The sequence below is a fragment of the Polyodon spathula genome, chromosome 4, assembly GCF_017654505.1.
Source record: "Polyodon spathula isolate WHYD16114869_AA chromosome 4, ASM1765450v1, whole genome shotgun sequence".
Lineage (NCBI taxonomy): Eukaryota > Metazoa > Chordata > Actinopteri > Acipenseriformes > Polyodontidae > Polyodon > Polyodon spathula.
In genome coordinates this window covers 72,190,618-72,215,617 of record NC_054537.1, presented here as the reverse complement: position 1 = coordinate 72,215,617, position 25,000 = coordinate 72,190,618, and the positions used below count along the sequence as shown (strand labels likewise).

Sequence of the window (25,000 nt, the reverse complement as noted above, 5' to 3'; positions counted from 1 at the left end):
TCATAAGAGAAAAGAAAAAAATTTTCACATAGCTCGATGTTGTACAAACATTCCAAACTGTGTTTGACATCACATACATGTCTCGTCCGTACAGAGCAGGCACTATCTTAAACGCGCGCATATATATATATATATATATATATATATATATATATATATATATATATATATATATATATCTATCTTCATTTTCAACTGTGGTCAGCACCACAGGGCTGGAAAACACACCCCTTAATAAATAATTTGCAAGTATCAGTGACAGTGTCAGTATTTGAACAGGTTCTATGAAGTCTGAAATATGATACTGGATCCACACACCCACTATATTTGTCACCGAAGGCTTTACATCCAATAGATCACTACGTATATATTTTACTTTCTGCTAAATTAACAATTTCTGCCATGAACCAGGTTGTTAAAACTACACTATTAGATTCCTCTCTCTTTGCTTTATAGTCTTACCTGGGGCAGCGGAAGCAGCTACTGCAGCGCCAAAGGCAGGCGGCTGATTACTCTGCTGTCCAAACACGGATGGCTGGCTGGTGCTGGCCTGGGACCCAAAGGCAGGTGGCTGGGATCCAGCACAGAAGAGAGCAGCAGCAGGGGAGCCGAAGGCTGGAGCACTGGACTGGTTGGATCCCTGGCCAAATGCAGGGGTCTGGTTGGTGCCAAAAGCAGGGGCACTGGCTGGTGTTGAAGAGGCCGAACCAAATACAAATGGAGCAGCAGAAGAGCCTGAAAAACAGTGCACAAAATTATGAGGGGTGTCTTCACGGACATAAAAATTTTTTTTTTTGGGGGGGGGGGGGGGGGGTCTTTAAACTGGCAGGATAAATCACAGTATCAAGTTGGCTACAAAAAGCACCAATGTTTCTTTGTATTTATTTAAAAGTTACAGTTGGAGAACAAAAAAAAAAGCAAAATATGGTAAGTTCCATTTCAATTAATCTCTTGGTGATGCTGATATGAACCACAAAATATAGAAAGTGCCATACTACAAGGCAGCTTTCAAAATGGACTGACCTGCATAAGGGAAGTAGCTTTGCTTTTCAAAGTTTTTCTGTTTTTGTTCTGAAACACACAGGACTGTTAAGTTTGCTGGAGTCACCCACCACTTTAAGGACAAAAGAACCTTGTACCTGTAGAACTGGTGGTTGTAGGTGCAGCTGACCCAAAACCAAAAGCTGCTGTGGCTGCAGTGTTACTTCCCGTCACAAACATGAAGGGTGAGGCTCCAGCAGCAGGTGCTTTGCTTTCCTGCACACCAAACATGAAGCCTTTGGAGGAGGTGGTAGTCTCAGAAGCCCCACTTGAAAAGCCAGTGCTACTGGCCTGACCGAATATGAAGGTAGAGACCGGTGCGATGGGTGCAGAGGTGCTGGAGCTCCCAAACATGCTGGTGGCCGGGGTGCTGGAGGCCGCGGAGGCAGCAGTAACTGTAGCAGTGGCCGACACGCTTGCCATGAAGTTAAATTCAGGCTTGGAAGCTTCTTGATCTTTAAAACAAAAAAAAACAAAAGCTTTCAATGGCCGAGAGTCCAAGAAAAGCCGGAAAAAACAAATGGAGGCAGAACTGAGCAATATGCATAGTCCCTTCACCACAGACATAAAACAAACAAGATAGTTGCTTCCGCATCTAGCAATCAAAGAAAATCAGACATTTGCCAAGCTTTTTGAGATGTTATAGTAATAAAATAATTACTTAGATAGCATTATTGAGGAGTTTGGTGATAAATCAAGTGATCAAGAGATGATTTATCAGTATCAGGGTTCTCCCCAGGGATTCTGTACAGCCGGGCGGCAGTACATTATAGCCGGGAGCACTTTAACAGAAAAATAAACTTGCCTTAACTTAAATATATAATACGACAAAGAATTTGAATAATGTGTTGTCTTTAGTTGACCATATCTGGTTGCTCTTTATGTTCAATATTTTCTTTTTCATTTCTGCTTTTCATTATGGTAAATGACCGTTCTTATTTAGGTACGATTTCAGATTTCACTGGGGAAAGAAAACGTAGGTTTATTGGAGTTCACAAAAAAAAAAAAACAGTAACCTTTGCACTTCCTTTAGCTTATTGCTTCATTTAAATTGTTTTCTTTAATGTTAAGTTTTCAGTGTATTTCGTTAATGCACATCTATTTTTATTTTTTGCTGTTCTACTTTTTTTTTTTTTAATGCAACTGTTCATTTTAACCTTTTTTTTGGTAGGACAAGGCTGACCTCCAAGACATTTTGAAATAGGTTTTGGTCTCTCCTTTGATGTCCAGTTCTAACATGAAAGGCATTTGCCATTTAGGGTGGATCATTGGTTTTGTGTTAGAGATACCAGCATATTGTTAAACATCTTTACAAACTAGACATAAAACAGGTTCTCTTAGGAAATTACACTTTTTTTTACAAGGGTTATAAAAACTAGATACTTCAAAGAGAAACTGGATTGAGCCAGATGCTTTGAAGCTAGGGTTAGGAAAAATTGACAATTAACCAAGTGATAAGAGATTTGTGTCTGTCTGATTAGTTTAAAGAAAAATCATGATGTCACAAAGACTGCATTTAAACTGAAAACACCGAAATATTATTTGTATTACTCTGATCCATGTTTGGAAAGAGGATACCTACAAACTGTTGTCACCATGTAACCTTTAAGATGTCTGGTTGGAATTTATCTTCAATAAACTACACTTATCTGGACTCAAAGAAGAAGCCTGCGACTTCTGTTTCCTTTCTTCTTTTATTTCTCATCAACATTGGCGAGCCAGCACACAAGTTTGTTCACAATCATAACTGTTGCATAAAACCGGACTGTAATCCAGCACCTCTGCACCTAAACATTTGTATGTCAGCTGACAATGTTCAGCAGATATCCCATCACGACTTTCTTCTCAAAGACGTACAGCCTCTATATATGAATCCCCAATATCTCTCACAAACACCTGGATACATATTGTTACGATATCACAACAAAAGGAATACGCTTTTTTGGGGGGGCATATGTACAGATTATGTACTATATATCACCTTACAGTACAATTAATACGATAAAAAATGAACAGATATCCAAAAATAATCTTAATATTTTTTTAATAAAGTAGCCAGCGCAAATATAGGGTTAGGCGGTGGATTGCACCGATTGCAGGCTTATTTTGACCCCCTGCATTCATTGTCACTATTTTTGCTTTGAAAATAATTGGTTATTTTTTTAGCAGTCTTTTAAATTTAGTCTTCTCCAATTTTTTTTACCCTGGTTTTTCCCCCCAATTTCCACAGCAAGGCCACTAGACCTATATTGCCAGAGGACAACAGAGATCTGGAGGCTCCACTGTAGAACCAGGAGGTGCCCTATCGGCCACAAGGGGTCGCCGATACGCGGTGAGCCGTGAATTCCCCTGTAGACCTAAGCCCCCTCTAACCGGGCAGTGCTCGGCAAATTGTGCGCCACCCCCTAGGATCTCCCGGTCGGCTGTGACATAGCCTGGGATATGTGATCCCCAGGCTATAGGTCACATCCACATGGGGCGCCTTTACTGGATGCGCCACTCAGGAGCCCCTTAGCAGTCATTTTGAACAGTTTTAGCCTCTCTAAGTGCTTAACACAGAAAACCTGCACCGTCAACTCTCTGATTGGTTAAATGTTGTGCCAAGACGTAACACAGCTGTCATGTGGGTCCATGATTTTTTATTTTTTTTTTCCACGCAGCAACGGTCTGCTAGAAGCAAAATCAATCCTTATTGTTGAAGGCACTGTAGCATCTGCAAGAGGGGCAGATCAGGTTTTTTCAGCCGGGCGGCTGAAAAGGCCTGGGGAGAACCCTGAGTATGCATGATTCTGAAGAGATGTGTGATAAATACAGTGAACAAGGGGTGGGGCAGGGCTGGAGATGCAGTACTGAGTGTCATGTTGATATGCAGTGCCTTTAAAACCTGTTTTGCTGTGAATAAGATTACTTCTAAACAGCATACGTAAAATAAACAGCTTGTATGAAAATAAACTGGACCCGACGCGCCTGACAGGCGCTGAATAAATGGACTGCAAAGGGTTAAAACATTTGGGATTTAAGCTACTTCACAATATGTTTCATAGAAATTGTTAAAAAGGTCCCAGGTGACCAGGTAAACTCAGTACTGTACCTGCAGTAGCAGGGGCAGCCCCAAATGCAAATGCTGGTTTTGGTTGCACTGCTGCCTCTTGCTTTTCAGCAGGTTTCCCAAAGCTGAACGCAGGTTTTGCCTCCTCCTTGGACGGGTCAGGCTTGCAGAAAGAGAAGCCCAGCTGTGGTGCAGGCTTGTCTGTCTCCTTCTCCTTAGCGAACATTAAGCTGGAGGAGCTGCTGACAGGGTCTGGCTGATCAGTCTTCCCAAGCATGAACGTTGAGGCCACAGCTGCAGCAGGGGTCAGAGCGCCAGTCTCTTCCTCCACAGATTTCCTAAAAGCAAACCCAACTGCTGGCAGCTGCTCCCCAAAAAGCTTTTTTTCCTCTTGTTTACCAAAAGAAAATGGCACAGCTGCAGCAATTCCTCCCAGTTCTGGTTTCTCCTTGGGGGCCCCAAACTTAAATCCCCCATCTGCTGTTTTCTCATCTGCTTTAGGAGGGGCGGAGAGTCCAAAAGAAAAACCTTCCAAAGACGACTTGCCTTTTTGATCGGCAGCTTTGTTTTCCGACTGACTGCTGCTGTTTCCAGTGCCGAACTGAATTCCTCCTCCAGCACCAAATTTAAATCCGCTACCGATGGTCTGCGAATCTGCCTTTCTACTGTCCTCGCTCTTTGCCATACCAAACTTAATCCCACCAGAAGATGCATTGTCTGTCAAAGTGCCAAATTTTATCCCACCCTGGTCTCCAAATGTAAATCCCCCCGTACTCAGAGTTGCTGAAGAGTCCATGGACGCAGACTGAATCCCAAAACCAAATGGGGATACAGTGGTAGCTGATAAAGCCGAAGAGCTAAAACCTGTGGGGTGAAGTGAAATAAAAATTAACCCCTTCAGACTCTCCCGCACAACAGGGGACAATTGCATTCTCTCAGTTAAATCATACAGGATACATGCAATTTTGTAGACAGAATCAACTTTGATATCAAGGTCAACTTCCACCTGAATATTTGAGAGATAAGTAACCTTACAACCAGAGTGAATCAACTTATTATAGCATTATTTATCAAAACAGATAAATGCAGAGATATGTTCTCCATTTTAATTGAAAGTTTAATAAATAAATAAAATTAAAAATATATAAAAGTTATAAGAAACTACTTCTACTACCTTTGGTCTCCACCTTGGCTCCTGGCTTTGCACTTTGACATGCCACACATTGCGTCACTTCAGCTTTATTTTGCACTGCACACACATCACAGTCCCAGCTTCCTTCAGGTCTCTTAAACTTGTCCCCAAAGCCTAGCAGCCCTCCAGATGATTCTGGGACAGTCAGGGCAGTAGCAGGTACTGCAACCGCACCTGAGAATGACAATCAAGTCTATGAGCTCACAGAAAAACCATAAATTTTAACATGCATCAGTTTACCCTCCTGTCTTGACAGTTTTACCAACTACGGTAGTCTCTGCTTATAGGAATACCTCATAAGGGAACACTCCGCCTAATTTGACTTTTCCCTTTGTAAATACTCTGGCTAAGGGAACAGGAACTTTGCTTAAAAAGAACACTTTCTTGGCACCGATAGCGATTTGTTCACAACGGACACACTACTGTTTTGTAACCTGATATCTAATCATCATCATCAAACTTAAATTAAAATGTTTTATTCAATCTTTTCAAAAGCGACTTATCACAAGTGTCTTGAGGCATACTGATCGGTTTATTAAATCTTTCCAACCACTGTCTCATCATTGACTCGTTTTGTATTTCGATTTCCATGAGTGCACCTCATTGCTACAAAATGGCATGTAAACAAAACAACGAAATGTGCCGCTGTTTCTCTTGCTAGAAAAAGATGGAAATTGTTTGAGTGCTTGAAAAAAACATGGATCAGAAGTTGCCGAGCAATTTGGCGTTTCCCGTCTTGGTGAGTTGCTTCACCATTCTGTTAAATAATGCGCATGTCTTGTATATTGCTGCTGCATTTAACGTGTAGGAGTGCAGTGTTAATTTGGTTTAAAAGTTAGTTTATAAACTTATTTGTCTGTTACTTTATTATTTAAACCCACACATTCATATTAATTCCCAAACCACAGTTGTAGTCTAGCACCTAAACATTAACCTACATTTCAGCCTGTCAATTTATGTTTTGTTGGAAAGTTCTTGAAATAAGCTTGCTTAAATAAATAAAAATTCAAAGTGAATTAAAAATTAGCTTTTTTTAACCACTAGTTAAGCAGCTCTTTTGTACATAGTACGAGCAAATACCTTTATTAACTCTTTGCAGCCCATTTATTCAGCGCTCGTTAGGCACGTCAGGTCCAATTTATTTTTACGCGCGCGGTTTAAAATATTTTTTTTCAGAGTGAAACAGTTTCAAAAGGCACCGAATTGCAAAAAAAAAACACTCGGTACTGTATCTATAGCCAAGTGGCACCCCTTGTTCGCTGTATTTTTCACAAATCTCTTTATAGGCGTGCATACTGACAAATCCTCACCTGATCACTCGTTTTATCACCAAACTCCTCAATAATGCGACCCAAGTCATTATTTTATTACTATAACATCTCAAAAAGCTCTGCAAATGTCCGTGATATTCTTTGAGCACTGGATGCAGAAGCAGCTACCTCCTTTGTTATGTCCGTGTTATCTCTAATGCATGGGGCTAAGAAACTTTTTTTCTCTGTTTCATTTGGCTCCTATCGGCCTCACTCGGCCATTGAAAGGTTTTCTCTGCTTTTTCTGGAGAAAAAAGACTAGAGACCTATGCTTCATGTCTTTTTGATGATGTCGGACAAGGTCCGACCTTGGACTGGAAAGGGAAAATTGTAAAATGTTGGACCTGGTCCGACATAGGACTGCAAAGGGTTAATATTTATTTATAGAAACTCCCAGGTTTCACATAAGCTATTGAGCAGTAGTTACCCAAAATTTGACTTGAAAATACTGATTTACAACAAGAGAATCTGTGACTTTACATTCAGTACTAGTGTAACAGGAGGTTGTCTCAAACATACTGAACTTAAATACAGATACAGGTCTGCCTCCAAAAAAATAAGGCTCCCCATTACATAGCTTCTACTCCTTACCTGGTTTTGCACACTGACAGGAGACGCACTTAATGTCCTCTGCTTTATTCTGTACAAGGCACACATCGCAATCCCAGGCTCCCTCTGGCTTTCTGAACTTTTCCCCAAATCCGAACCCAGAAGACAGCGAAGATGTCGTTGTTGTGGTGGAGGTGGAGCCACCAGAACCCATTGTCAACTTACATTCCGAAAAGGCAGGCAAAGTCAAGGCAGATTTTACTCCAGTCCCAGGCTTTGAAGTCTCACAGGCCACACATTTTGTAACTTCCGGTTTGTTCTGTACTAAACAAGTGTCACATTCCCAGGTCCCAGACACAGGTTTGAATTTATCCCCAAGGCTCTGCAAGGTCTCTGATGTCATTTTGCTGCAATTGCTCTGTTTTGAGGAATCTATGTTTGGTTTAGCAGTCTGACATGCAACACATTTGCTGTCAGTCGGTTTGTTCTGCAAGAGACAAGCATCACACTGCCAGGAGCCTGTTGCAGGTTTAAACTTGTCCCCAAATCCAAGCCCCCCAGTTGGTGAGCTTATGGAACTCATCTGGAAAGGCTTCACCGGGACTGGTGTGCTTCTAGCAGGAGGAGATGAAGAAAAATCTGTACATGGAGGAACAAAAGCAGACATGCTTAAAACATACGGCAATCTTGTCTGATTTCATTGAAGTTTCAGTTCCGTTTTCTCCAGTTCAATTTACTAGTCAGACTGCTACAACTGGTCTAACCACTTCCTGTTTTATCCCTTGAGTTTTGTTTAAACATTACACACCTTGTCTGTTTACAACTGGAAAAATAGCAACAGAACGTGATTCTGACTTGTCAAAAGCAACTAAGAAAGGATTAACCCAGCATCAAAAGATATCAATAAATAAAAGTAAATTTGAGGGCGCACTAAAAAGTTATTAAAGAAAACAAAAAAGTTGGATGGCTGCCAACAGAATAACTTATTCAGCGTAGATGTGCCAGATTTGCATCATGATTTGTAAAGTCAAAAGCAACCCAGCAGATAATTTATCTTATTCTGTCATACTCTGAGACAAACTAAGTGCTGCAGTGACCAGTGCCTATTGTCTTTGTTTGAACTCAAACCCTCAAGCTTTCACAGTAGAAAGGTTTACAGCCAACTGCATAAGAAGTCATTTTCATAATTACATTTATATTTATTTCTGAAGGCAAGTGAAGTTGCAGTTGTGGTAGAACAAATCTATTCTAAAATTGAATCATGATGTCCTTTAACACATATAAGGAGGTTTGGCAAACTGCTTTGTGTAGCACATTTCACGAATAAGCAGTAACTTTTTTCAGCACAAATATTTCTATATAAAAAGTAGACAAATGTTAATTTAAACAGGAGTGGTCTCAGCACTAGATTTAGTAAGGAAGCACTTCTATGAAAATTTTAACAAACACTTGCCACCCATGGAAACACGACACCATCTCTGATCAAGCTGGTTAATTTTAGGGGAGCTTAGCAGCACAGATGACACATTTTGTACACAGTAGGTGGAGGGGTGTTACAAGAAGAGTAAAATGCAACTCACCAGGTCCTTTTAAAATATCAAGCACACTGCCCTGTTTTAAAGTTTTTGCAGGTCTGAAGGGACCATCAAAGTCCTCATCATTTGTATTCACCGGAGTGCCAACAGCAGATGAAGATGTGGAGGAGTTCTGAACTAAACACAGCAAACAAGGTAATTCCAGTTTTAAAAAGTATCCACAACTGCATAAACCAGAGCATAACTGATTCCCCACACGATTTACAGCAGTAATTATCTGTCCTTTGAAATCTATGCCTATGCTGAGCCAAAAATACTATTACTAAGACTTAACCACCCAGCTGCTTATCCCGTGAATTCCACTTGGAGCGTAGAACAGCTTGCAGGGGTTATATGTGCATCTGCAAAGTCTAACATGCAGATGGCAGCAGTCATTAAAAAATGTGCTTGACAGACAGGGTCATCTGTATACACAACTGAGAATGAAAAATTGATGCCTGCGTCTATCCAAAGAGAATGAAATTAGGGTATTTATGTATTTGTTACAGGTTGTATGGAAACCTTGTCAGGATTGGTACTGGTCAAAATGACCAATTTATTTATTGTACCTACAGATAACGCATATAAGAACGCTATACACCCGTGCCTAGATACAATACATGACACGATTACAAATTTGCATTTTCTGATGTATGGGCTAGATAAAGACGTTAGCATTGATGAGGGTTTGAAGTGCGTCTGCTTTGAAATTATCACACAAAAAAGAAATTTCTGGGGCTCCCAAGTGCCGCTCCACGTGGATGTGCCCTATAGCCTGGGGATCGCAGGCTCGAGTCCAGGCTACATCACAGCTGACCGTGACCGGGAGTTCCTAGGGGGTCAATTGGCAGAGCACTGGCCGGGTAGGGAGGGCTTAGGTTGGCAGGGGAATCCACGACTCATCGTGCAGCAGCAACCCCTGTGGTTCTGCAGTGGAGCCTCCAGATCTGTGTTGTCCTCCAGCAGTATAGATCTGGCGGCCTCGCTGTGGATCCGCAGCGTATAAAATGACGGACTGGCAGGAGCACGATTCGGAGGACACGTGCTCCAGCCTCCGTTCCCCCGAGTCGGCGGTGGGGTAGCGAGCGGCGAGCAAAGGATACAGATAATAATTGGGCATATCAAATTGGGAAGAAAAACCAGGGTAAAAAATTGTCGACGACTACATAAAAAAAAAAAAAAAAAAGTTATAATGCTGCAATTGTAAAAAAGTTATTTATACTTGTATAATGCTGCCAATGGTAAAAAAAAATATATATGTTGTGATCTATACCAATGGTTCCCAAACTTTTTTGGGTACTGTACCCCCAAAACACTTTCACCTGCCTGAAGTACCCCCTCATGCGTGTGTGACTGGTGTTATTCCTAGATTAGGTGTAAATTTGACTAAATTAGGGTTAATATCAATATTACGTCTGTCTGTCATTTACCTGTGAATAATGATAATGTATTACTATAATACTCGTACTTTTATCAGTTTAATATTTTTTTCACATCTTCAAAAGTCCAGACCAGTTATACAAAAATAAAGATCACAGTTTATACACATAGTAGCAGCCTACTCTCAATATCACCCATATGTATAGACTTGCGTACGACACAAGGACTCACCAATCAATGAGAAACTTGACTCTGTCTCTCACTCATAAGCTTTGTCAGTCTCGGGGACAGTGTGTTAACAACAGTTATCAGGCTTTTCTCCAAGTTGAGTCTGTTCCTGTGCTTGGTCTTGATTATGTTCATGGAGGAAAACGTCACTTCACATAAATATGCAGATCCAAATGGCAGCAGTTCATTCAGTGCATGTTTCCCCAAATCAGGATATTCCTTCTTCACATCACACCAGAACTGTGACAGTGTTGTCTCCGAGCCCCTCATCTTCAGGCCACGGTCTGAGGGCACATCCAGCAGATTTTCCTGCAGTCTGGTAGGAATGTTGTTGTTTGTACTTTCAGTCATGAAAGGATTACACACCCAGTCAAGTTTGGCAGATTTGTTTTCAATGTCAGTGAAGTAGGAGCTGAACTCACTGTTGAATTTGGATAAATGTGTGCTTACTAGTTGCACCATAGGAGCTCTGTCAACATCACCTGTAGAAAGGTAGGTGTCAAACTGCTGGAAACAACTTATGTCCCCATCTTCACATTTCCTCTCCCAGAGTTTGATCTTCTTCATGAATCCACACACTCTGTCATACATGTTTAGAATGTGTGTGTCTTTACCTTGCATTGTTAGATTCAGGTTGTTCAGTTTGCTGAACACAGCAGCAAGATAGTCAAGGCGGGCTACCCAGTCTGTGTCCTCGAACACAGCCACAAGGGGGTGCGAGTGCTCGGAGAGAAAAGCACTTACTTCGTCGCGCAGCTCAAAAAGCTTCTGTAGTGTTTTCTCTCTCGATAGCCAACGTACGTCGGTGTGAAGCAGTAACTCGGGACTCATTCTCTTGCTAGCCAGTGTCTCCCTGTGAATGATACAGTGATTCCACTCAACGTTGGGGTTTACCTTCTTTATTTGGGCAATTAATCCTTTCAGCCTCCCAGTCATTGATGGCACACCATCCGTGCACAAATGAGTACAGGATTTCCAATCCAGATTGTGCTCTGAGAAAAAGCTGTCAATAACGTGAAACACATCCTCACCCATTGTGCTCCCCGCTAGCTTCTTGCAGAACAGAATGTGCTCATTAATTTCCAAAATGTCTCTGTATGTCACAAACGCAATCAACTGGGCTTCCCCGCTGACATCGGTCGATTAGTCCAACTGCAGAGCAAATGAACCGGAATGTTTTTACTTTTCTTGATCAACAATATCAACGCCCATGTCATCGATCCTGCGGCACACTGTGTTATTTGACAATGGTACAGTCTTCAGTGCATCAGCTGCTTTCTTATCAATCATCGTTTCTGCGAGAATAACAGCAACAGGCAAAATTAGCTCCTCAGCTATAGTAAATGGCTTTTTGGACTTAGCCACAAGTAGTGACACAACATATGAGGCTTCCAATGCTTTGCTTGACACTGCAGTCGTTTTCTTTCATTTTTCTTGACTTCCCTTAAATTCCGACAGCTTTCTATGGAAAAACTCTGCTCTCTTACCCACACAGGAAAGCTGCTTAGTACTGAGGTGCCGTTGTAAATGGGCTGGTTTCATGCTATTATTTGACAGCACATCGCTGTAGAGGAAACACAGTGGCGGAGGTGGCTCTGTAGGTGTGGACGTGAAACCGAAGAGACATACTGTTCATGAAATTGACGGTACTTTGACTTGTCAACTAACTTTCTTTTTTCCACATGTTCACTTGACCTGCCGCTAGCGTTGCTGCTGCTTGGAACAGTGCGTTTTTTCAGCCATTGATCAATAGCTAGTGTCTTTCTTCTACTCAAAGCTAGCTGCCTGTTACCTGAAAGCGTGAGCGACTCTGGCACGCGGCCGCAGAGGAGCGAGCAGAGGGTCAACCGGCGGGAAGTGGCCAGGGTGAATAAAAAATGCACAGCGAAACTAAAGTAAAACATTGTCCTATAAATACAAAATAAACTAGAGATTTCACACCAGTGACCTCAGTAAATGTTTTCCTGCCTATTGAGATTGAAATAACTTGAACATATGAATTTTTTGGAAATATTTTTCCCAGTATTTTTATTTTTATTTTTTTGCACATTTTTGAAAATCTTCCTACGTACCCCCTGGGGACTGCCCACGTACCCCTAGGGGTACACTTATCCCCGGTTGGGAAACACTGATCTATATTATAATTCTACAATTGTAAACACATTGCTGTAATTTTGTTGTTTATTGAAATACTGTATTTTTGTTTTTCATAATAAAGGATTGCGTTTAAAAAAAAATAGCAAAAATTGTTTTGAAAACTGTTCAAATTGCTTATTTGAATGCTAAGAATGAAATCTGCAAAACAATCAAACATTTAACAAAAAAACTGAAACATTTAACATGGAAATTGCCAAAATAGAGGCAGCTGGGTGGTTAAGAAATGTACCCACTAAAAATGTGTTGAACCAGGATAAAAAACCATTGAGACCTAATTTGCAAGGACATCATGAGTTAACAAAAGGTCAGAAAACAATTGCTTCAACTCAAAGTAAAACTGTCAACAGGGGATTGGACATGCAACACAAAAAGAGACCTTAAATTACAAGGAAACTATACAAAGTACTGTAATTGCACAGAAATATTATGACATACAGTAACAGTTTATTTAAAAATGGTCTACGGCCTGCAAAGCTCTTCAAACACTATGAAATTGTCACTCAAATGGTCATGTCTGAAACTGCTCCCTACCTGGCATAGCTGAAGGCGCTGATGTTGTTCCACTCGGGTCAGATGCTACTGTTTTAGAAACCGGTGCGCTAAATGTAAATCCAGCCTACAAAGGGGGGGGGGGGGTTGTAATTTAATATTGTTATAATGGTAGGGTTAAAAATGTTTTACTAGCAACAAACATAGAATACTTTATTACAGTATCAACTTTATGCCACTTACAGAGGGCGTAAGAGATAGTGGACTCATCTCGGTTGCTTTAAAAATTGGTGATGAGAAGGTGAAATCTGTGCGGTTCTGAACAGAGCTGGCAGGCGGTACCTAAAACACAAAGTCTGTTAGCACACCAATGCAGGCAACAATTGGATAAAAGACATACCAGATCTGTTTTTTAAAATATATTAATTGATGTTGAATTAACATTTTCTGTAAGTAACATGCATATTCCCTGCTAATAGAAAGAATGACACTTTCACAGCTATCAGTACATTAAAAAAACAAGGCCACTGTGGCAGGGGACCCCTGCACGTGAAAATGTCTTTGTTTCTGAGCTTTTTTGTAATTGTGTTAAATTAAGTAATTGTTGGCAAGTGGACGATCAGTTGGGACTTGTTGCCTGTTATGCTTGGTTGACGGGAAAGGTAGCAAGCGATTGGTACTGTTAATCGCTGACCTGTAGGTAGGCGTGTCGCAACTGAGTGTCCACTTCCTTAAAAACATCCGACTGAGATTGGCCGAGGCTGTCGTAAGGTCATGAGACACAATGGAGGTCAGGAATACCGCTGGAGAGAACTGGAGACTGCATGTGTTAACGAGGATCAGGGTTCCAGCATTCATGCAAGAAACTGAAAGCGCCAACAGTTGTGTGTATACTGGGGACTGTGTAGGAACAGAGCTCAGTTTCGCGTAACAAAAGCCTGCAGCATAGAGTGAAGTGTACTCCAGCGGGACCGCCCATGTAGGGGAGTAGCGCTAGCCTTTTTTAAGGCACCTTTTGTTTGTAGTGTTTTGGAATGGTTTTATTTTTGTATTTTTATTTCTGCACCTGTGCTTTACCATTGCTGGTATTGTACATGGCTATGCATTTACTTTCTGTTCTGTGTTAATAAACACGGTGCACCTGCGGGGCGTGACAAACACATCGATCCTTTGTGTCTCTCCACTCAGCAGCATACCCTCGCAAGTGACAGACACCCTGTCATACCATCTACACTACTCCAAACATTTAAAGAGGTATGTATATAAAAGCATGAATAAATACCCAAAAAAGAAAAAAACCCAGGATATTTAAAACCTGGACATCAGGTAGCATTACACTGACGTTACCACCTGTTCTGTGAAAAAGGGTCCCAATTTTCCAACTTCCATGTGTCAATATAGAGGGCGATCACATCAGGCACAAATACAGGCCTGGCACTGATTATGCATGGGTCTAGACTTCCCATTTTCAAAACTGGGTCGCATGAGCTCAGAGATTCTAAAAAAAAACAAGAATACTCCCTTAAAAAGGGGGGGGGGTCACACCAGAAGGTCATGGATAAAACAGCTTTGTATATATACAAAAGACGGCTGAATGGCAGCCATTTGTATTTTTTAGTCTTCAAGAGTGCCTGTATATCAGTAAAGATATAAATGCATATAATCGGAATGCTAGGGATATATAGATTAAATTGTAAAAACTATATATTATTTGGCCATCTACAGCAGTTACATATTTCTTGATGGTTGAAAAAGACTAGAAAATACAAAGTATGCCTGGACCACAGGACTGATTCCCGGAAGGTCTTTACAGACGTAGGATGTCTACATGACTCACAAATTATTTCTGAATCAGAACAGCGTGTTCACAAAACACTAACAATATGTCTAAACAGTACATCAGACTTGATCTCAATGGTTTCGTTTTTAGAAAATCAGTGGGATTGGGAACGTGTCCCCAGTTTTGGCAAAATGAATCTACTACATTTGGCAGACAAGAGTCCTGCAGTAGAGCATTAAGCTTTTGAAACCGTCTTCTCTCATGAACAGTGGAAGCAGGCAAGAATAGAATATTCTTTTAGACCCATTACTTTTAATTGAAATTGGGGTCTGAAATGGGCATATTTAGTATGTCCTTAATTTAAGTAAATAGTACAATAGCGATAAGGAAATAGGTCAAGTAGAAGGAATACTTCTGTAATTTGGAAAAATGTTTAAGAAAAAACAAAATCAAGTTCCAGTCAGCCCTACCTTGTTAGCTACTGGAGTCATCATCACAGAGGGGGATGCATTTGCAGGAGAGGAAAAGTTCAAGGTTGGCAAAGTCGACATCCTCATAGGCAAGGAAATATGTGGCAGATTCAGAACCTCTGCTTGCTACAAAACATTAGAAAAGCAATACATCAGTAAAGCCCAGAATTAGCACATGTAGCAGCTGCTGTCTCAAATGTGAAAATTAGCATGATGTATTGTACAATTTTCCATGCCAACTGGGGTAAAGCCACTGAGAAATAACACAACATGTGTATTTAAATGGCCACTAATTCACCACTGTGATGAACACTTTAATTGCAGCTTGTACCAAGACAAAGACAATTTCCCTTGCAAGAATAACATGTGTAAGCATTTGGAAGTGGATGATTATTTCAGTCTATTACTTCAATTAGAAAACTACAGTATCTAAAATTATCCTTGTAATTAGATTAAAAGAACCGAGTTGCTAAAATTCAAGATTGTATTTACAAACTTTCATATGGTTTGGGGATGAAGAGGGTTGCGCGGAATGCATCGAAAAGTGTTAACTATGGTTTGTTTTTCAAACACCTACTGACTTTAAAAATCACAAACCTGAGCCTATTGCTGATGTTTACAAGCAGGTGATCCAGTTTTCAAAGAGATTACTTTTTGGGGTGTGCAAACTTGCTGGAACTTTCTCAAAATCTGGATGTAATTGAACTTGGACCCTAGTCCTCTCCAGTTTTTATTGTTACGCTGACTTTTATAGTAGAATAATGGACGGCAATATACTGTACATTAAAGATAGGAAATTGCATTCATTTATATTACAGCAAATAGCAAAAACAATGCTTGCTGCAGTATTAAGGTTTGCAGATGTTAGAAGCTAGTTTTATCTACAACTGTGACAAAAAAATTATATATTATAAAATTACATATACACACACAGTATATAAATATATGTATTTTTTAAGTTAACAAAATACAGCCAATCTAATAGTGCGTTTCAGACTTTGAACTTGATGTACATGTAATACAACAAACTCATTACAGGAATCTGAAAAAGCGCATGGAATCCATTGGATCGCATTCTTTAACTGGTGCGTGGCTATATCCGAAAATTACGGCACAAAACAAACAAACAAAAAATCACATATATGCACAAAGTGCTGAAAGTTCTCTCAAAAAAATGTAAACATCCACCTAATTTCAGAAAGTGATCAAATATTTTCATATGCATGTGTCTTTGTAGAGGACGTATGTTTGGACTGCGTAGGATTGCACAAGCAGCACTAAAATACCCACCTCTTGGTCCTGTGCAGGTTTCGAGGAGGCACGGATGCCCCTCTCCCTCTTCATCTTCCCACCTGCTCCACCAGCCATTCCATTGGCTGTAGGAGTGCTGAACGATGGGTATGAAAAACTGCTTGTGCTGAAACAAGGGACAAGCCGGGGTTACTAAATGTTCCTTCATCATACTGTTTGTAGCACTGTAGAGGTTAGAAAAAATGAAATACAACTTTAAATTCTATAAATTTATATCACTTGCATTTTACTGATGGAAACCACAATCAGCACAAGGGTAGAGCAAACACATTTACTGCTGGAAATTAGGATGCAGTAATCATGGTTAAGTATTCCTCCGAAACCATGTTAAATACCATACAGAAATGTCTCTACCAAACAGATGACAACCTAGTTGCAGTCCTCTACCTTTTCGGGTGCTGCAGCGATATTTCTGGTACCTGCTTTGTTTGTCTTCCACCCTAAAAATTGATGGAAAGGATTTCTAATCAGAATATGGTTGATTAACAAACAGACAAGAAAAATCAAACAAACACATTAATTGTAGTAATTTGTAAGGCTGAGGCGATGCATATTATCGTTTGACAACTATCGATAGTCAAGCCTGTGCCTCTTTTTTTAGTAAAGGTTTTAAGCAAAGGAAAGCTTATTTCTTTTATTAAATTTGGAATCTGACATTATTTTTTGCACCAAGCACAGAGCTTCTCAGCTCCCCTCCAGTCAGACTCACTGAATCTGCATGCGATTGAGCTGTTTACTGATAGGATTTGTGCAGGAGACTTCAATGTAAAAGAGCAGGTTAAGAGCATTGTGCTACAATTACAAATACTGTATTGACCGACCAACAATGCCTTCCAATGTTTGACAATTATTTTCTGAAGCGGGCAAGAAAAGTAAAGAAAGTAATGTTTGGGATCCTCCAGTAACAACTAATTTGTGTGACCATTTAAATGAGATGCAGAGGCCGCAAAACGTGCATTTGTAAAAAGCATACCATCTCAAAATCTGCTTTTTCAACCATAACACCTGTGTTTTTACATATTGCATCAACATAGTTATATTAGAGTGTAACTATTTCAGATTAACGAAGTTAACATGAAAGATAACGGTATTAGAAATAGACAAAGACAAGCTTACCATGAAACTTTCTCTTTAGAAAATCCCCCGTTCACAAAGTAAAAATCAGTTTTGTAGAACATGTACCAATGTCTCTGTGGGTAGTTGTCAACATCACTATTATAGTTTTGTTGTTTAAAAGTTCTTTACATTTTCCTTTTAGCACCCAAGTCAAAAATTACTTGTGTTCTTTCCAAATCAAAGTGTTAACAATTCTCAGGAGCTTCCATTAAAATTGTCATGTTAGATGATCCTCACGTAAACGAGGGTGTTTGCTGCTCCGCACTCTGTTCTGACAGCTAAACAACTGTTCTGCTGGTACACAAGATAAAGGCATCGTAAAGGCTGCAAGTTTTGCGAAAGCAGGAACGATGTCAGAATAGTTCAATAAAAACCCTGCAGGCCTCACCCATGGTCTTAAAACCATGATTTGTGAGCGTGTGTTTTACTTGTCCAAATTTTTGGCTGAGATTTCAACAGGTAAAATGCGCCGATACAGATTATTGAGTTGACTCGCTACCAGGGACATGTGCTGTGCTATATGGTATACTGAGACCAGCTCTTCCTCATTTCAAAGAGGATGCAGGGAGTAGTGGAACCATTTTTACATGTTGCATTGCATAAAACTGCAACTGCATTGTTGTCTTTTACATCTGCATTTTAGAAACGCACTCTGACTGGTTATGGATTTAAACAATTTTATTTTACTTTGACTGGTAGAATACGGTTAAATTATATATAAATAAATTACTACTATATATGCATAAACTGATGTAATAAATGTAATATGGGTACTTTTTAAAGCTTTACTAGCAATGTTACACACTAATCCACAGCTCCACATGTATTACTGCATTTTAAGCTTTCATAACATAGATGAATCAATGCATCTGCTTTTTTGGAGAACGATATATCAATAGTGAAAAATCAGGCATCGCCCCAGCCTTAGTAATCTGGAGTACATTAAGACTGTATAGACACGCTCATTGCATTGAATTCTCACCCTGTCAGCTGACCTACTCGAATGACCAGTCGGTGTTAAAGTAGGTTTGAAAAACATAGATCTGTTCACTGCCACAGAAGCAGCCTTTGGTGTCACGAGCTTCTGGACAGGAGGTTGTTGTGCATCACTCTAGAAGACAGAAAACTATTTTGATTAGAATCTCAACATTTACCTTACCATTTTGTTAAACAGATACAGAATTGTCTACAACTTTAACAGTTTATAAAAGGATATGGCAAGCAAACTAGAACTTCTGCAGTATTTACACAGTTAAGCCACCAACAGAAAAATGTTGTGATCTGTACAAAAGTTTTCCAGATATTTTCCAGATGTTCTTTAACTGCAGACTTTAACCTCCTTAAAAGTGGCAATTAAACATATTATACCTTTAAATGCTTTTTGAACCCTTACTTTCTTTACCTATTTACTATTCTGTCCCCAACGTCTGTATAACTGCATTCAACTATAAAGAATATAACAGATAACCTACTACAGTAGAAGGGATTAGTCTTTCTTGCAAAAGGCATTTTGGATATGCATACAAACTACATTTTACAATGGCTTTCATAAACTACAGCAGCTTATTCAGTGCTTCCTGCCAGGGGTATGCTTTTGATAACTAATCTTTACTCTCGTCATCCAGAATGTTTTGTTTACCAAAGTACATAAGCACTCAATCAACAGCCCATTGACACCATACAGCAATGCAATACAAAAATACAAGCACTTCTCCCTCTCTAGTGCCCTCCAAATATTACAGTGCTATGAATAGACAAATCACCAGCAACAGCTGCAAATCAACACTGCTGCCTGCTTAGTTTTCTGCCAACGTAACTGCTGAGCACAGGTGCTGCATTACAACTACGTAAGAGTACACAGATACTCATTCGGAGTGGAGGCTCTATCATAAAAACCACACAGCATCCACTCGCATGCAGCTGCGCACCTCATTTCAGTACGTCTCACTTGCCAAGTCAAATAGTAAACACTGTTGTCTCTTCGCTCTGCCAGAACATTATCTGAAGTTCAGAATCGAATCCCTCCTGGCATGACGCCTTTCACTGAACATTTCAGCAGCCTATATTCACACAAACTTCAAAGTCGTGGTGCAGAAAAGCAAAGTGAAAGGAGGCACTTTGAATACCATCAGTAACACCCAAAATAAAACTTGCTAAATAGTGCAGCAACTACCTATATCAATCAACAAACAAGTTACAAGTTAAACAAATATCACCACTAGCCTTTAACCAATGGCTATCTTAGAGTTGCAGTTCTCTGCAAAAGGCTGACCCAAAAAGGACACTTGCCTTTCTTTTGGACTGGAAATTTGTGACTTCTAATCCACTCCTATTCAGCATCTACAATTAAACAAAATTTGAATTTTTTACACAAGAAAAACAAAAAGCACTAAAACGTTAGGTCATTATCATAACCCTGGTTCCCCGAAATAGAAATCTATTACATAAAGGGTTAACTTTGTTTACCAGAAAATTCTGAGACTTACCAAAACAGTCAGAGTGACCGGCAACATCACCATGCCCTCTGTCCCTCCTGGAAGGCATTAGGCTCTATGATGACAGTTGAACAGCACAGGTCAACTTTTTTCTTCAGCCTACTGCGTGTAATGTACGCAGCGAGAGAAGATTGTAATGGATACATTTCTATTTCTGGGAACCAGGGTTATGATAATAACCTAACGTTCCCTTTCGAAATATATCCATTACATAATGGGTAATTATACCCAAGCCGTTGCAAAGTACATTACTTGCAGAACGAATAAAATTTGAGAGGGTCAGACACTAAGGCTGCCATAATATAAATTTATTTATTATTATTACTATTTTTACACGGCAGGACCCAATTCTCTGCAGATGCTTCAGGTATCGACATAGAAGCAGCTGTTAGCACTCTGATCCCAAAGCCAGGGTTTTGAGGATCCAGCACATTTAGTCTGTAAAAACTCATGAAAGTATGGACCATGGCCCATACTGCAGTACTGCAAATGCTAGTGACAGATGCACTCTGGAACAACTCCAAAGAGGTAGACATTCTTCTTATGGAGTGCCCAGTTAATTTCACAGGAGGTGGCAAGTTGGCTTGTTTATAAGCAATCTTGACTGTCTCTGCCATCCAACTGGACAGCCTCTGCTTAGACAGGACTTTACCCTGTTGGGTCTTAGCTCCATAACAGATGAACAGCTGTTCAGATTGCTTCCAACTTTTTGTTCTATCAATATAATGTGCTAATGCCCTGACAGGGCAAAGCACATGGAGCTTACGCTCCCTATCCAACTGGAAAGGAAGGAGATGGAAAGCCTCCAGCTCCACCGATTGGTTGATGTGGAAGGTAGAAATACACTTGGGCAAGAAAAGCAAGGTTTGCGCAGAGCATGACCTTGGTCCTAGAAAAACAGACAAGCTTTTGCCACAAAAAAGTCTTGCATCTCGCTCAAGTGCTTGGCAGAGGTCATGGCTCCTGGGGAGATCGATTCGATTTTAGCACAGCAAGCAGAAATTGCTGCCAAGTATAACTTCAACATCAAGGGCGATTTCCTCTCATCAAGAGGTCTTGCAAGAACTGCAGAATGACCAGCACGGGATATGTAGTAGGGTTGAAGTGTCCCGTCAGACACCAGGTCTGGAACACAGCCCACTTACAACCGTACTGTGCTCACACAGAAGTGGCCTTGGCATTGAGTTGAAATGGCTCCCAGGACAGCCCTATCTGGATAAAATGCAGCCATTCAGGGGCCAGACCCAGAGCTGTAGGCTCGATGGGTCGGGATGCCACCGGGTCCCCCACGCCTGACTGAGCAGGTCGCGGCAGAGAGGCAATTGCACAGTAATTGTGACCGTGCCAAAAACCAAGTCTTCATGGGCCAGAATGGAGCTACTAAGCGCACCCTGGCACAATCTTGCCTGATATTCTCTAGGTACACCAGTAGCACTGCTATCGGTGGGAAGGCATACAGTAGAGCCCTCAGCCACTTGTGGGCCACGGCATCTACACCTAGTGGAGCCTCACTCTCCTGAATGGAGAACCAGAGGGGATAATGGGCCAATTCCACTGAAGCAAAGAGATTTACCTCTGCTCTCCTGAATCTGTCCCAAATCATGTTCACCACATCAGGGTGACAACTCCATTTCAATCTGCAGGGACCCTTTGTTGACAGGAGGTCCGTGGCCCCATTCATAACTCCCAGCAGAATAACTGTTCTGAGAGACAGAATGTTGTTGTGTGCCCAAAACAGTAGTTTGTTGGCTACTCGAAGGAGGCAGGGTGACTGCAGACTGCCTTGGTGATTTACATAAGCTACCACTGTAGTGTTGTCCATCCGGATCAACACTTGCCTGCCTTGAACCTCAAAGAAAAATGCTGTAAGGCCAGACACACTGCTTGCAGTACGAGAACATTGATGAGGTAGCCCACCCAGGGGGTTGGAGTCTTTCAGGTCCGCCATGGTGAACTAGTCGCCTGTCCTGACTGTGCTCAAAGAGTTGCTGTGTGGACAGCATCTTGAACTTTCTGGGCCTCGGGAACAGATTGAGCCGCCATTCCGTGTGGACACCAGGAAGTACCGAGAGCAAAAACCGGACTCAGGATAGCCCGCCTCAGTAACAGGGTCGTCACCTCTTGGGCACCACCAGGGCGTCGTGGGTGTTTGTGACCGTGGTCAAGACCCACTCCCATGAAGGTGGGAGGGCCCTGTTTGAAATGGAGTCTGTAGCCGAGCTGAGCACCCAGATGTCATTGCTGCATGATCACCAACGTGCCAGGTGGTCCCGAGAAGATCAGCGCTGGGCCTGTCACAGCAAACCCGATGGCAGGTTTCGCCTGCGCCGTCCGAGTCTGCAGAAGGAGACACTGGCGGCGATGTCCCCTGCTGGACGGGGTGGCTCCTGCACTGCGGCATTGGGCTGCCACCGAGGCGCAGGTCTGCGGACTTATGGTGCTTTCTTTGGCAGCAGATGAGCCAGCTCCTTAGTGGACAAAGAGCAGCCTCTATCCTTGGAAAACCGCCTGCACAAAGCAGAGGCGTGTGCAGGGTGTGGAGTGCCTCTCTGCGAGCGAGACCTTTGAGCCTGGGGCAAGTGTCTGAGGGCTCCTTTATCAGGTGTGCCTGCCACCTCTCAACAGAGCGTCTCGTAAGCGAGGAGCAACTCACAAAAAGAGCAATCCTTCATGGCTTGAGATGCATGCTCAATCCCCAGGAAGGAAAAACAAAGTGTATGCTGGTCCTTTGGTGGGATGTTTGTATTGCACTGGTGCGGCCACGGTTGGGTGCGACACATAGGCCGGGTACCGGTGACTAATGCATGGTGCAGAGCTGCTGGTGCATCCGGCTCTGTGCGGTGCACAGGCAACCACGTGATATCAGGAGGGGCAGGAAGCAACCGCACTGCCCCCTGGCAAAAACAACAGGGGTACTGCAGCAGAGCCTGTGTGTGCCCACTTGATACCCTGAGATAAAAAGCCTTCACAGCGTGGTACTAAAAAGCTGCCCACCGCTGCGGCATGAACACTAGCTCTTCGATTGGAAGGCTCCTGCCAAACGGATCAGTCGGTGTAGCCGGCCAACTGAACATCAGAGTGTTCTTACAGGAGTACGAGTCAACTAACACAATCTGGTATAGAAAATAATGAAAAAAAAAAAAACTCACGCAGTGTACCTGGAAAAGAGGAAAAAAAAAGGTACAGAATCACAACACATGCTCAAAACCGGAAAGAAAGAAATAAAAAATAAAATGATAAAATAATTAAGCGATTAACTCCACAAGGAAACATACAATCGAATTATATAAGGTTTTTTTTTTTTTTTAAATAGCTTTCGAAGAATCAGTTTGAAACCGATGAATCTCTATGCAGCTTTCTCGAATCAGCCTGAAAAGGAAATGGCGCTGTTCAATTGTCATCATAGAGCCTAGTGCCTTCCAGGAGGAGTCTCAGAATTTTCAGGTAAACAAAGTTAACCCATTATGTAATGGATAAAATATTTGATAGGGAACAAAAACGTACAATTTGAAGAGTGGAGCCCAAGAAATTGTGAAGCGAGTACTACTTACTGGAGACAACGGTGATGAAGACTGTGATGGGATTCTTTTAGCATCCTGTGAAGAAGCACAACAGTACGGTCATATTAATCAGGGTTCATTTATTTTCACAACGCCAACAGTCTTCTGAAGTGCAGTTTAGACATTATAGCATTGTTAGGTTAGTAAAACTCAGCATTTCCATGCTGCACACATTTATACAGATTCCCTGATATGTCATCCACCAAGTGGTAGGGTGTTATTGCATTTATCCAAGTATTGGTTGAAAACATATATTGTATTACCCTTTATTGCAATTTTTTTAATACACTGGTTACAATACATAACTGCTACAGCTATCTCGCCAGGATGCCTGTGTTGAAATGAAGGGTATTTATCAGTAAGGTGTCCATAAGAGAAGTTCGGCAGCCTATTAATTTCTACCCATTGCCAACAAACTGGTGAGGTAATGCTGTATTCACATTAAAGTTTTATTAGTTTAAAATATTCAGCACCCTTATAACACTTGCATATTTTATTCGAAATTCGGTTTAAAACAATACTTTTTGCTGCACCCCCCAAAAAAAACACAATATTATAAATGGACTCTGACAAACTTACTGCTAAAGGACTGGACATCCGTTCTAAAGACTGGAGAATTCTCCGTGCTGTGGCACTTGTCACCCCACATGGAGAGTGAATCTGTTTTGCGGTTATCTGTCTTCTTACAGGTGCCTGCAAAAGGAAAGAAATTCACACAATGGAGGGGGTGATCAACAAAATGTAGCATGTAAATATAGATTGCACATCTTGTATATCAGTTTACGATACTCTCAACTTGGAATGTAGTCGCCAGGTTTCATCTTAATTCTCTTTACAACTGGCAATGCAATCACAGTTAAAGCCTGCCTGTTTTTTCCCAATTTCATCATCCTTTATTAAAGTATTCACACATGTCAATGCTCCGTTTTATCATTGTCCTGTGCATTACACAGCTGTTTGTTCGCATTGTACTGTGCATTACACAGCTGTTTGTTCACTCAATCTTGCTACCACTTTAAAATGTTAAAGTTGCAGAAGGCAGTACTGTCCTGACAGTCAGTAGTGCAGGAATACAGGTCATCTAGTTACATGTAATTTGCACGACCAATAACACGTTCAAATTAGCCTGCAGTTTTTGGGTTACAACAACAAACATTTACAAGCAATCATTTACACATCTCCAAAGACTCAAACATTAGTGGTCATTCTTATAAAGCCAGTGAAGTAAGTGGGGAAACAGCTATGCAGACAACCGAATGGGAGTTCTGATGGCTGCACAGCAGGTGCAAGTGTAACCAT

At 41.2% G+C, this 25,000-nt stretch overlaps 1 protein-coding gene across 1 annotated transcript in view; it reads right to left on the bottom strand.

Moving 5' to 3' along the window:
* Positions 1–25,000, bottom strand: part of nup153 (nucleoporin 153) — a 46,571-nt gene that overhangs the window by 3,537 nt on the left and 18,034 nt on the right. Inside the window, exons 7-21 of the mRNA XM_041248520.1 lie at positions 24,281–24,394; positions 23,693–23,737; positions 19,936–19,986; positions 18,629–18,757; positions 16,918–16,970; positions 16,510–16,636; positions 15,220–15,345; positions 13,213–13,311; positions 13,012–13,096; positions 8,722–8,853; positions 7,184–7,780; positions 5,265–5,456; positions 4,133–4,954; positions 1,140–1,496; positions 463–735 (exon numbers count right to left, since the gene is read on the bottom strand). Of these exons, the coding sequence (XP_041104454.1) occupies positions 463–735; positions 1,140–1,496; positions 4,133–4,954; positions 5,265–5,456; positions 7,184–7,780; positions 8,722–8,853; positions 13,012–13,096; positions 13,213–13,311; positions 15,220–15,345; positions 16,510–16,636; positions 16,918–16,970; positions 18,629–18,757; positions 19,936–19,986; positions 23,693–23,737; positions 24,281–24,394 (3,202 nt within the window). The remainder of the gene's footprint in view (positions 1–462; positions 736–1,139; positions 1,497–4,132; positions 4,955–5,264; positions 5,457–7,183; positions 7,781–8,721; positions 8,854–13,011; positions 13,097–13,212; positions 13,312–15,219; positions 15,346–16,509; positions 16,637–16,917; positions 16,971–18,628; positions 18,758–19,935; positions 19,987–23,692; positions 23,738–24,280; positions 24,395–25,000) is intronic.